This window comes from Euprymna scolopes, chromosome 26 (assembly GCF_053919585.1).
Source record: "Euprymna scolopes isolate OS-2025 chromosome 26, ASM5391958v1, whole genome shotgun sequence".
In the NCBI taxonomy this organism is placed as follows: Eukaryota; Metazoa; Mollusca; class Cephalopoda; order Sepiida; family Sepiolidae; genus Euprymna; species Euprymna scolopes.
Window position 1 is genome coordinate 81,142,847 of NC_136507.1, and position 14,698 is coordinate 81,157,544.

A 14,698-nucleotide genomic window follows, 5' to 3' on the forward strand; every position below is an offset into this window, starting at 1 on the left:
TATGGAATTAATAAGACAGTTAACACATATCTACTATTGTATGCAATGATTATGATATTTAATAGCATATATACTATTATATGGAATTAATAAGACAGTTAACACATATCTACTATTGTATGCAATGATTATGATATTTAATAGCATATATGCTATTATATGGAATTAATATGCCAGTTAACACATATCTACTATTGTATGCAATGATTATGATATTTAATAGCATATATGCTATTATATGGAATTAATATGCCAGTTAACACATATCTACTATTGTATGCAATGATTATGATATTTAATAGCATATATACTATTATATGCAATTAATAAGACAGTTAACACATATCTACTATTGTATGCAATGATTATGATATTTAATAGCATATATGCTATTATATGGAATTAATAAGACAGTTAACACATATCTACTATTGTATGCAACGATTATGATATTTAATAGCATATATACTATTATATGCAATTAATATGCCAGTTAACACATATCTACTATTGTATGCAATGATTATGATATTTAATAGCATATATACTATTATATGGAATTAATAAGACAGTTAACACATATCTACTATTGTATGCAATGATTATGATATTTAATAGCATATATACTATTATATGGAATTAATAAGACAGTTAACACATATCTACTATTGTATGCAATGATTATGATATTTAATAGCATATATGCTATTATATGCAATTAATAAGACAGTTAACACATATCTACTATTGTATGCAATGATTATGATATTTAATAGCATATATGCTATTATATGCAATTAATATGCCAGTTAACACATATCTACTATTGTATGCAATGATTATGATATTTAATAGCATATATGCTATTATATGCAATTAATAAGACAGTTAACACATATCTACTATTGTATGCAATGATTATGATATTTAATAGCATATATGCTATTATATGGAATTAATAAGACAGTTAACACATATCTACTATTGTATGCAATGATTATGATATTCAATAGCATATATGCTATTATATGGAATTAATAAGACAGTTAACACATATCTACTATTGTATGCAATGATTATGATATTTAATAGCATATATGCTATTATATGCAATTAATAAGACAGTTAACACATATCTACTATTGTATGCAATGATTATGATATTTAATAGCATATATGCTATTATATGCAATTAATAAGACAGTTAACACATATCTACTATTGTATGCAATGATTATGATATTTAATAGCATATATGCTATTATATGCAATTAATATGCCAGTTAACACATATCTACTATTGTATGCAATGATTATGATATTTAATAGCATATATGCTATTATATGCAATTAATAAGACAGTTAACACATATCTACTATTGTATGCAATGATTATGATATTTAATAGCATATATGCTATTATATGCAATTAATATGCCAGTTAACACATATCTACTATTGTATGCAATGATTATGATATTTAATAGCATATATGCTATTATATGCAATTAATATGCCAGTTAACACATATCTACTATTGTATGCAATGATTATGATATTTAATAGCATATATACTATTATATGCAATTAATAAGACAGTTAACACATATTTCTTTACCATTTGTTGCTTCATCTTCCGAGTGTTGTTCAATTATTCGTTCTAATGTTGATCCAATAAAACTCTTGGACAAGTCCGACGGCTGTGAAATTTGAATATTATCTGATATGAAATAATAATTGCTTATCTGTAGATCTGCTTGTACTCGGATTAAAGAATTGTTTAGTTCCAAACCGAATTGGCTGTAAATCTGGAAAAAAAGAAAAATGAAAAGTAAATTCACAGAATGCAAAAGTTCAAGTTTGAAAACTAATAAAAGCAACTAAGCAATACCTATTTTTATTTTTTCTATTTATTTTTTTTTTTAATTTTTTTTTTTGCTGAAGTCCAAATTGTTGATATAGGTATATATATAAGTATTACTCCTAACGTTTTCACTGGTTCAGACCGACATCCTCAGCGAGGGTAGGTGGCACACTGGTGGGAGAAACTGACAGGGGAAAATTTTTTAGTAGTAGCAGGTAGTATCAGCTGCTGCTAGATTCGGCATGGGGCATGGGGCATGGGGCTGGGGCATGGGGCATGGGGCAAACCAGTTCCTAGGATCAGTAACTGGGATTGTCGAGGATATGTGTGGGTGGGGGTGGAGTTACTATATGCATTTTAAAATGTTTTTGCTTTTATTAAAGCTAACTGCATTGATGTGGGTTTAAGCATTTTTATATATATGGCTTCTTTAACGTTTCTGAATTTTTGAGATGAGGATTGGTTATGCATATTGATGCAAGGACTTGTGGTGCAGTGGTTAGAGTACTCGGAAAAATCAGTTGTAAAAGTGATATTCTCCTGAAGGTTGAAGGTTCAATCCTCAGTGTGGGCGATCGAAAAAATACATTTGCGAATTACTTAAGCGATCTAACCAATCATGGCTGAGGGAACAAGAGCATACTAACCCCAGTGAAGTAAATAAAGTGTTCCGCTTAAAATTCTGTCCAAATTCCTGAGTTCAACAGAAACATTCCCGAGTTTGACAAGATACACCTGAAGAAGGTCGGAGGTTACATCGACTGAAACATAGTCTGATGAATAATAATATGCATATGGCTTCTAGTATTTTAAGTTTGTTTTGCAGTGTTTTTGTGTTTTGGGTAAGATTTGCCTGACTCCGGAAAGGGCAGTTGTGTCCTTTCTGGAGATGTTGGAAAATTGAGCTAGTGTTGGCATTATGCACAGTTAATCAGCAGGATAATGTGGTTGTGTAACCAACGTAAATATTGGTTCTTGGGGTAGTGTAAGAATTACACTCTCCCATGAGGCATTTAAACCTATAGATGACATTGGGTTTTTTTGAGGCTTGGGAAAGTATCTTTTTTTTTACTACTAGGTTTTGAGTCTTAATTGTTTTTATAGTAGATTATAAGTCTAGTTTTATTATTGTTCCTATTTATTTTCCTCACCTCGAAGGCAGAGTTCGGTTTTTAATGTGGGGGAAATCCAGCTCCCCAAAAAGGGGCATTCTGGATATGAACAAAAATAAAAATTGTCTCAGTCATGAAGGACTTCTCCTCCACTGACCTAGGACACAAAAGGTGAAGTGCAGCTACCACACTTTGATCTCATTCTGAAGGTGTCAGTTGCGGAGACGTATCTATGTATGATATTTCTTCTAATTTAAGTTTGGCTTGATTTTGATCGTGGTAAAACATGTTAATGTAGATAAGGTTATGGTCCTGTGTGTTAGTACTAGGGCTAAGACAACAGCATATTCTTTTTATTATTTTGACTCTCTAGTGTATATCCGTTGATATCTTATATGCTTTTATATAAAGTGATGTGGTGTCTTGTTGATTAACTGCGTCTAACTGTGTCGGATATATACTCGAGAGTCAAAACAATGAAAAGATTATGCTGTTGTCATAGCCCTTGTTATTACTGTGGATGGTTGTATTTTTGAAGTTCCGCAGCATGGATTGGATTTGTTGCATTCTAAGTTTCAATAGTGAATGCTCTCATTGCTATAAAATAGGCATAGTAAAAAAAAACTTTAACCAAGCTAAACCAATCTGTTCCACTAAAGCATCGCTACTAAAAAAACAGCAAGCAAGTACTTATTAATAACAGGTTCCCTAATCATATCGTTGAGCAACAAATTAAATCTATGCTGCTGAACTTAAAAAATATAGCAGTTAAGCCCGGCTTTGCTATGGCCCTATGTACTGTTCATAACTTTATGCACACACACACACACACACACACACACACACACACACACACACACACACACACACACACACACACACACACATATATATATTAAAAAGTTTGATTCATGTCCAGGTAACCTACATTTAAAATTTCAAGTGTTTAGATTCAAAATTGGCGGAGGAGTTTAGTAGAGTCTGCAAAGTTCAACTCTTTCAACTTTGACCTCTTGGCAGCCAAATTTTCGCCCAAAAACTGATTTAAAAGCTTGCTGCATGTCTGAATACCCTTTATGTAAAATTTCAAATGTTTAAACCCAAAATTTGCTGAATAGTTTGCTAGAGACCGCAAAGGTAAAATCTTTTGAATTTTGACCCCTTGGCAGCCAAAAACCGATTGAAAGGCTTGCTCTATGTCTGAATACACTTTATGTAAAATTTCAAACGTTTAGACCAAAAATTGGCTGAGTAATTTGGTAGAGACCGCAGGGGTCAATTTTTTTAAAACTTTGACCCCAATTTTGACCCTTTAACATTTATTGTTTTGGGCTCAAATCGAATTAAAAAGTTTGATCCATATCCAAGTAACCTACATCTAAAATTTCAAGTGTTTACACCCAAAATTGGTGGAGGAGTTTGGTAGAGTTTTCAAAGGTAACATCGTTGTACTTTAACCCTTTAACAGCAAAATTTCTGGCCGAAAACCAATTAAAAAGATTTTCCCAAATCTCAATACCCCTTATGTCAAATCTCGAGTCTGTAGACTGAAAATTGACAGAGTATTTTGGTAAGGAAATGTACACACACACAGACACACACACTGACACACACTGTCACTTTTATAGATATACTAGCAGTTCCACCCGGCTTTGCTGGGGCCCTATGTACTGTTCATAATGTTATGTGCTTATGTATATATTAAAAAATGTGAATATGTACGGTAATGCCTTTCTATATAATAGGTTTCCTTAACTACCATAGAGAAAACTGGTAGACACCGCAGACGTCAAATTTTTAAAAAACTTTGACTTCAATTTTGACCCCTTAATATTTATTATTTTGGGCTCAAATTGAATTAGAATGTTTGACCCATGTCCAAATAACCTACATCTAAAATTTCAAGTGTGTAGACCCAAAATTGGCGGTGGAGTTTGGTAGAATCTTCAAAGGTCAACTCTCAACTTTGACCTCTTGCCAGTCAAATTTTCGCCCAAAAAAACTGAGTAAAAAGCTTGCTGCATGTTTGAATACCTTTTATGTAAAATTTCAAATTTTTAGACACAAAATTGACTGAATAGTTTGCTAGAGACCGCAAAGATAAAATCTTTTGAACTTTGACCCCTTGAAAGCCACATTTTCAGAAAAAAAACCCCAAAAGCTTGCCCTATGTCTGAATACACTTCATCAAATCTCCACACTAACGTAATGTACTTGCAATAACCCTTATCCCTGAGTGGCTTCCGGGCCTTGATAAGTGGTGATCACTGTGTAAAAAAAAAAAATGTAAAATTTAAAATGTTTAGACCGAAAATTGGCTGAGTTATTGTGCGCAGACCGCAGAGTTCAAATTGTTTTAAAATTGACCCCAATTATAACCCTTTAACATTTATTGTTTTGGGTTCAAATCAAATTATAAAGTTAGATCCATGTTCAAGTTAATTTAAAATTTCAAATGTTTAGACCCAAAATTGGTTGAGAGGTTTGGTAGAATTCTCAAAGATCAAATCGTTGAAGTTTGACCCCTTGACAGCCAAATGTCTGGCTGAAAATCGATCAAAAAGATTTTCCCAAATCTCAATACCCGTTATATCAAATCTCGAGCCTGTAGACCGAAAATTGACAGCATTATTTGGTAGGAAAGAGTACACACACACACACACACACACACACACACACACACATTTTCACATTTATAGATATACTAACATGGGTACTCGTTGTTGCCCGGGTGTTTGGAGATGTACGTTTAGCAAAAAAAAAAAAAAAAAATGATAGTAGGAAGGCAGGCTCGAACCCGTACCGCAAAGGAGGAAAAGAACAGGAAAAAAACATGACGTATTTGCTATTATAATCACCGCCAAACCGGAAGTGACGTAGGTTTTAATTAAGGCTAGACAATCGAAAGAGAAGGATGAGTTTCCAAAATATCGGCGAAAACAGCGACAACCCCCTGTAGGAAAGTGCCCAGTTGAAGGTGAAGATATTAATGTTTTTAGCCAATTTTTCAATATTTGTCGTCTGAAAGGTTAAACTTCAAAACGATACTGATCTTGTAAAAATCCGTCGCCTCTGTCGAAAGTTTTAGGTAGACATTCAAACATACATACATACATTTATATATTGGTAACTCAAATTTTCGACCCAACCCAATTAAAAAGCTTGCCGTATGTCTGAATACCCTTTATGTAAAATTTCAAATGTTTAGACCAGAAATTGTCTGAGTAATTTGGTAGAGACCGCAGAGGTCAAATCTTTTAAAATTTTGCCCCATAGCATTTATTGTTTTAGGCTCAAATCAATTTATTAAGTTAAATGCATGCCCAAGTGTTTAAACCCAAAATTGGCGGAGGAATTTTGTAGAGTTCTCAAAGGTCAAATCGTTGAACTTTGACCCCTTAATAGCGACATTTCTGGTTAAAAACGGATTACAAAGATTTACCCAAATCTCCGGACTCTGTATATCAAATTTCGAGTCTGTAGACTTAAAATTGACAGAGTTATTGCGTAGGGAAATGTACACAGACAGACACTTTCACTTATATAGAGAGAGAGATAGATATTTTGCCTGCCAAATGGATAGCATCAGAAATTACTCATTTTGTGCTTTCAACTTAGAATAGTTATTTTCTATCCTACTGAAATCAAAAACGGTTTACTTGTGTAGAATACTGACTGTGCTATTTTTTAGAAAGAATTTTCAAGTTAAATTCAATTTTCATTGTATCTTTTTTTTATTAAAATGTTAGATGAAAGTACAGAATAGTTACATAAACGATATTTTTTGTTTATCAAAGTGTTAGATGAAAGTACAGAATAGTTACATAAACGATATCTTTTGTTTATTTTGATATTAGGTGAAAGTACAGAATAGTTACATAAACGATATCTTTTGTTTATTTAAATATTAGGTGAAAGTATAGAATAATTAAATAAACGATATCTTTTGTTTATTTAAATGTTAGGTGAAAGTACAGAATAGTTACATAAACGATATCTTTTCTATATTTAAATGTTAGGTGAAAGTATAGAATAGTTACATAAACGATATCTTTTGTTTATACAAATGTTAGGTGAAAGTACAGAATAGTTACATAAACGATATCTGCTGTTTATTTAAATGTTAGGTGAAAGTATAGAATAGTTACATAAACGATATCTTTTGTTTGTTTAAATGTTAGGTGGAAGTACTGAGTAGTTACATAAACGATATCTTTTGTTTATTTAGATGTTAGGTGAAAGTACAGAATAGTTACATAAACGATATCTTTTCTATATTTAAATGTTAGTTGAAAGTACAGAATAGTTACATAAACGATATCTTTTGTTTATACAAATGTTAGGTGAAAGTACAGAATAGTTACATAAACGATATCTTTTGTTTATTCAAATGTTAGGTGAAAGTACAGAATAGTTACATAAACGATATCTTTTGTTTATTCAAATGTTAGGTGAAAGTACAGAATAGTTACATAAACGATATCTTTTGTTTATTCAAATGTTAGGTGAAAGTACAGAATAGTTACATAAACGATATCTTTTGTTTATTTAAATATTAGGTGAAAGTACAGAATAGTTACATAAACGATATCTTTTGTTTATTAAAATGTTAGGTGAAAGTACAGAATAGTTACATAAACGATATCTTTTCTATATTTAAATGTTAGTTGAAAGTACAGAATAGTTACATAAACGATATCTTTTGTTTATACAAATGTTAGGTGAAAGTACAGAATAGTTACATAAACGATATCTTTTGTTTATTCAAATGTTAGGTGAAAGTACAGAATAGTTACATAAACGATATCTTTTGTTTATTCAAATGTTAGGTGAAAGTACAGAATAGTAACATAAACGATATCTTTTGTTTATTAAAATGTTAGGTGAAAGTACAGAATAGTTACATAAACGATATCTTTTGTTTATTCAAATGTTAGGTGAAAGTACAGAATAGTTACATAAACGATATCTTTTGTTTATTCAAATGTTAGGTGAAAGTACAGAATAGTTACATAAACGATATCTTTTGTTTATTTAAATATTAGGTGAAAGTACAGAATAGTTACATAAACGATATCTTTTGTTTATTAAAATGTTAGGTGAAAGTACAGAATAGTTACATAAACGATATCTTTTGTTTATTTAAATGTTAGGTGAAAGTACAGAATAGTTACATAAACGATATCTTTTGTTTATTAAAATGTTAAGTGAAAGTACAGAATAGTTACATAAACGATATTTTTTGTTTATTTAAATGTTAGGTGAAAGTATAGAATAGTTACATAAACGATATTTTTTGTTTATTCAAATGTTAGGTGAAAGTACAGAATAGTTACATAAACGATATCTTTTGTTTATTCAAATTTTAGGTAAAAGTACAGAATAGTTACATAAACGATATCTTTTGTTTATTAAAATGTTAGGTGAAAGTATAGAATAGTTACATAAACGATATTTTTTGTTTATTTAAATGTTAGGTGAAAGTATAGAATAGTTACATAAACGATATCTTTTGTTTATTTAAATATTAGGTGAAAGTACAGAATAGTTACATAAACGATATCTTTTGTTTATTAAAATGTTAGGTGAAAGTACAGAATAGTTACATAAACGATATCTTTTGTTTATTAAAATGTTAGGTGAACGTACAGAATAGTTACATAAACGATATTTTTTATTTATTAAAATGTTAGGTGAAAGTACAGAATAGTTACATAAACGATATCTTTTGTGTATTAAAATGTTAGGTGAAAGTATAGAATAGTTACATAAACGATATTTTTTGTTTATTTAAATGTTAGGTGAAAGTATAGAATAGTTACATAAATGATATCTTTTGTTTATTTAAATGTTAGGTGAAAGTACAGAATAGTTACATAAAGGATATTTTTTGTTTATTTAAATGTTAGGTGAAAGTATAGAATAGTTACATAAATGATATCTTTTGTTTATTTAAATGTTAGGTGAAAGTACAGAATAGTTACATAAACGATATTTTTTGTTTATTTAAATGTTAGGTGAAAGTACAGAATAGTTACATAAATGATATCTTTTTTTATTTAAATGTTAGGTGAAAGTATAGAATAGTTACATAAACGATATTTTTTGTTTATTTAAATGTTAGGTGAAAGTATAGAATAGTTACATAAATGATATCTTTCGTTTATTTAAATGTTAGGTGAAAGTATAGAATAGTTACATAAACGATATTTTTTGTTTATTTAAATGTTAGGTGAAAGTACAGAATAGTTACATAAATGATATCTTTTGTTTATTTAAATGTTAGGTGAAAGTATAGAATAGTTACATAAACGATATTTTTTGTTTATTTAAATGTTAGGTGAAAGTATAGAATAGTTACATAAATGATATCTTTTGTTTATTTAAATGTTAGGTGAAAGTATAGAATAGTTACATAAACGATATCTTTTGTTTATTTAAATGTTAGGTGAAAGTACAGAATAGTTACATAAATGATATCTTTTGTTTATTTAAATGTTAGGTGAAAGTATAGAATAGTTACATAAACGACATCTTTTGTTTATTTAAATATTAGGTGAAAGTACAGAACAGTTACATAAACGATATCTGTTGTTTATTTAAATGTTAGGTGAAAGTACAGAATAGTTACATAAACGATATCTTTTGTTTGTTTAAATGTTAGGCGAAAGTACAGAATAGTTACATGAATGATATCTTTTGTTTATTTAAATGTTAGGCGAAAGTACAGAGTAGTTACATAAACGATATCTTATGTTTATTTAAATGTTAGGTGAAAGTACAGAATAGTTACATAAACGATATCTTTTTTTTATTTAAATGTTAGGTGAAAGTACAGAATAGTTACATAAACGATATCTTTGGTTTTTTTAAATGTTAGGTGAAAGTATAGAATAGTTACATAATCGATATCTTTTGTTTGTTTAAATGTTAGTTGAAAGTACAGAATAGTTACATAAACGATATCTTTTGTTTATACAAATGTTAGGTGAAAGTACAGAATAGTTACATAAACGATATCTTTTGTTTATTCAAATGTTAGGTGAAAGTACAGAATAGTTACATAAACGATATCTTTTGTTTATTCAAATGTTAGGTGAAAGTACAGAATAGTAACATAAACGATATCTTTTGTTTATTTAAATGTTAGGTGAAAGTACAGAATAGTTACATAAACGATATCTTTTGTTTATTAAAATATTAGGTGAAAGTACAGAATAGTTACATAAACGATATCTTTTGTTTATTAAAATGTTAGGTGAAAGTACAGAATAGTTACATAAACGATATCTTTTGTTTATTTAAATGTTAGGTGAAAGTACAGAATAGTTACATAAACGATATCTTTTGTTTATTAAAATGTTAGGTGAAAGTACAGAATAGTTACATAAACGATATTTTTTGTTTATTTAAATGTTAGGTGAAAGTATAGAATAGTTACATAAACGATATTTTTTGTTTATTCAAATGTTAGGTGAAAGTACAGAATAGTTACATAAACGATATCTTTTGTTTATTCAAATTTTAGGTAAAAGTACAGAATAGTTACATAAACGATATTTTTTGTTTATTAAAATGTTAGGTGAAAGTACAGAATAGTTACATAAACGATATCTTTTGTTTATTCAAATGTTAGGTGAAAGTACAGAATAGTTACATAAACTATATTTTTTGTTTATTTAAATGTTAGGTGAAAGTATAGAATAGTTACATAAACGATATTTTTTGTTTATTAAAATGTTAGGTGAAAGTACAGAATAGTTACATAAACGATATCTTTTGTTTATTCAAATGTTAGGTGAAAGTACAGAATAGTTACATAAACGATATTTTTTTCTTTATTTAAATGTTAGGTGAAAGTACAGAATAGTTACATAAACGATATCTTTTGTTTATTTAAATGTTAGGTGAAAGTATAGAATAGTTACATAAACGATATTTTTTGTTTATTTAAATGTTAGGTGAAAGTATAGAATAGTTACATAAACGATATCTTTTGTTTATTTAAATATTAGGTGAAAGTACAGAATAGTTACATAAACGATATCTTTTGTTTATTAAAATGTTAGGTGAAAGTACAGAATAGTTACATAAACGATATCTTTTGTTTATTAAAATGTTAGGTGAAAGTACAGAATAGTTACATAAACGATATTTTTTATTTATTAAAATGTTAGGTGAAAGTACAGAATAGTTACATAAACGATATCTTTTGTGTATTAAAATGTTAGGTGAAAGTATAGAATAGTTACATAAACGATATTTTTTGTTTATTTAAATGTTAGGTGAAAGTATAGAATAGTTACATAAATGATATCTTTTGTTTATTTAAATGTTAGGTGAAAGTACAGAATAGTTACATAAAGGATATTTTTTGTTTATTTAAATGTTAGGTGAAAGTATAGAATAGTTACATAAATGATATCTTTTGTTTATTTAAATGTTAGGTGAAAGTACAGAATAGTTACATAAACGATATTTTTCGTTTATTTAAATGTTAGGTGAAAGTACAGAATAGTTACATAAATGATATCTTTTTTTTATTTAAATGTTAGGTGAAAGTATAGAATAGTTACATAAACGATATTTTTTGTTTATTTAAATGTTAGGTGAAAGTATAGAATAGTTACATAAATGATATCTTTTGTTTATTTAAATGTTAGGTGAAAGTATAGAATAGTTACATAAACGATATTTTTTGTTTATTTAAATGTTAGGTGAAAGTACAGAATAGTTACATAAATGATATCTTTTGTTTATTTAAATGTTAGGTGAAAGTATAGAATAGTTACATAAACGATATTTTTTGTTTATTTAAATGCTAGGTGAAAGTACAGAATAGTTACATAAATGATATCTTTTGTTTATTTAAATGTTAGGTGAAAGTATAGAATAGTTACATAAACGATATTTTTGTTTATTTAAATGTTAGGTGAAAGTATAGAATAGTTACATAAATGATATCTTTTGTTTTTTTAAATGTTAGGTGAAAGTATAGAATAGTTACATAAACGATATCTTTTGTTTATTTAAATGTTAGGTGAAAGTACAGAATAGTTACATAAATGATATATTTTGTTTATTTAAATATTAGGTGAAAGTATAGAATAATAACATGAACGATATCTTTTGTTTATTTAAATGTTAGGTGAAAGTACAGAATAGTTACATAAACGATATCTTTTGTTTATTTAAATGTTAGGTGAAAGTACAGAATAGTTACATAAACGATATATTTTGTTTATTTAAATGTTAGGTGAAAGTATAGAATCGTTACATAAACGATATTTTTTGTTTATTTAAATGTTAGGTGAAAGTATAGAATAGTTACATAAATGATATCTTTTGTTTATTTAAATGTTAGGTGAAAGTATAGAATTATTACATGAACGATATCTTTTGTTTATTTAAATGTTAGGTGAAAGTACAGAATAGTTACATAAACGATATCTTTTGTTTATTTTAATATTAGGTAAAAGTACAGAATAGTTACATAAACGATATCTTTTCTATATTTAAATGTTAGGTGAAAGTATAGAATTATTACATGAACGATATCTTTTGTTTATTTAAATGTTAGGTGAAAGTATAGAATAGTTACATAAATGATATCTTTTGTTTATTTAAATGTTAGGTGAAAGTACAGAACAGTTACATAAACGATATCTTTTGTTTATTTAAATGTTAGGTGAAAGTATAGAATTATTACATGAACGATATCTTTTGTTTATTTAAATGTTAGGTGAAAGTACAGAATAGTTACATAAACGATATCTTTTGTTTATTTTAATATTAGGTAAAAGTACAGAATAGTTACATAAACGATATCTTTTCTATATTTAAATGTTAGGTGAAAGTATAGAATTATTACATGAACGATATCTTTTGTTTATTTAAATGTTAGGTGAAAGTATAGAATAGTTACATAAATGATATCTTTTGTTTATTTAAATGTTAGGTGAAAGTACAGAACAGTTACATAAACGATATCTTTTCTATATTTAAATGTTAGGTGAAAGTATAGAATTATTACATGAACGATATCTTTTGTTTATTTAAATGTTAGGTGAAAGTACAGAATAGTTACATAAACGATATCTTTTGTTTATTTAAATGTTAGGTGAAAGTACAGAATAGTTACATAAACGATATCTTTTGTTTACTTAAATGTTAGGTGAAAGTACAGAATAGTTACATAAACGATATCTTTTCTTTATTTAAATATTAGGTGAAAGTATAGAATAGTTACATAAACGATATCTGTTGTTTATTTAAATGTTAGGTGAAAGTACAGAATAGTTACATAAACGATATCTTTTGTTTATCTAAATGTTAGGTGAAAGTATAAAATAGTTACATAAACGATATCTTTTGTTTGTTTAAATGTTAGGCGAAAGTACAGAATAGTTACATGAATGATATCTTTTGTTTATTTAAATGTTAGGCGAAAGTACAGAGTAGTTACATAAACGATATCTTATGTTTATTTAAATGTTAGGTGAAAGTACAGAATAGTTACATAAACGATATCTTTTTTTTATTTAAATGTTAGGTGAAAGTACAGAATAGTTACATAAACGATATCTTTTGTTTATTTAAATGTTAGGTGAAAGTATAGAATAGTTACATAATCGATATCTTTTGTTTGTTTAAATGTTAGGCGAAAGTACAGAATAGTTACATGAATGATATCTTTTGTTTATTAAAATGTTAGTTGAAATTACAGAATAGTTATATAAACGATATATTTTGTTTATTTAAATGTTAGGTGAAATTACAGAATATTTACATAAAGCATATATTTTGTTTCTGAAAATGATAGATGAAAGTACAGAATAGTTACAAAAAAATACGCCCTTTCCTGCACATGTTAAGAAACAAATATTGGAACTTGGCAGGCATAAGTCGACTTAAAGTTCTCTTGTATTCATGTACAAAATATATTTATATTTTAAAATCGGTTCATTTTTAAATACTTCTTATCTGTTTGACGATAGCTCAAACAGTAAGGACTAAGCGTGGAGCACTAAATCTTTTGGTTTCGATTCTAGCTGATGGCACTCAAGTTATTTTTTTTTTTAATTTTGAAACCACTACTATATATAAGGTACAATATAATAATCGATACAGAATTGGCTCTATGCTAATAAATACGAATTCTGCATAAATTAAAATATCATATTTAAGCACAATTTACGATTAGGCAACGTTCGGCGTCCTGCTAGTAATTCATATATGAAGAATTAAATTACAGATGCAATTGCATGATTTTATATGAATCTTATTGGGAACAGTGGAGAAGCATAATTTTTCATCATTTTTGTGCACACTTTGGATTAATTTATCAAATTTCAAGTTCCTATGTCTAAATGTCTAAAAATATTTATGTCTATCTGGTTCGGTTTGACGTGTCTATTTTACAGCATATTAACCCTTTTGAGGTTATTTAACACTAAAGATACATATTTTAAAGAAGTCGTTGTATATGATTAATTGAACACAGGTTGCTCTTTCACACACAGCAGGGTAGGGACGATTGTTGATTCATAACTTGCTTTTTATAATATTTGCGATTGATCCAGCAGGATTTCCACTGTACATATTCCGATTCCAAAGTCGGCGAAATAATCCATTAGACTAATAAAGCACCCCTGCTCTTTATTAACATCGATTTAATAAATATACATTGGAAGCTAAAATAAACTCCTACTCTGTTCGTGTT

General features: G+C 27.9%; 1 protein-coding gene across 1 annotated transcript in view; it reads right to left on the minus strand.

Moving 5' to 3' along the window:
- The window catches only part of LOC145248219 (uncharacterized), a 501,013-nt gene that overhangs the window by 348,940 nt on the left and 137,375 nt on the right, over positions 1-14,698 (minus strand). Inside the window, exon 2 of the mRNA XM_080110085.1 lies at positions 1,619-1,808. Within this exon, the coding sequence (XP_079966211.1) occupies positions 1,619-1,808 (190 nt within the window). The remainder of the gene's footprint in view (positions 1-1,618; positions 1,809-14,698) is intronic.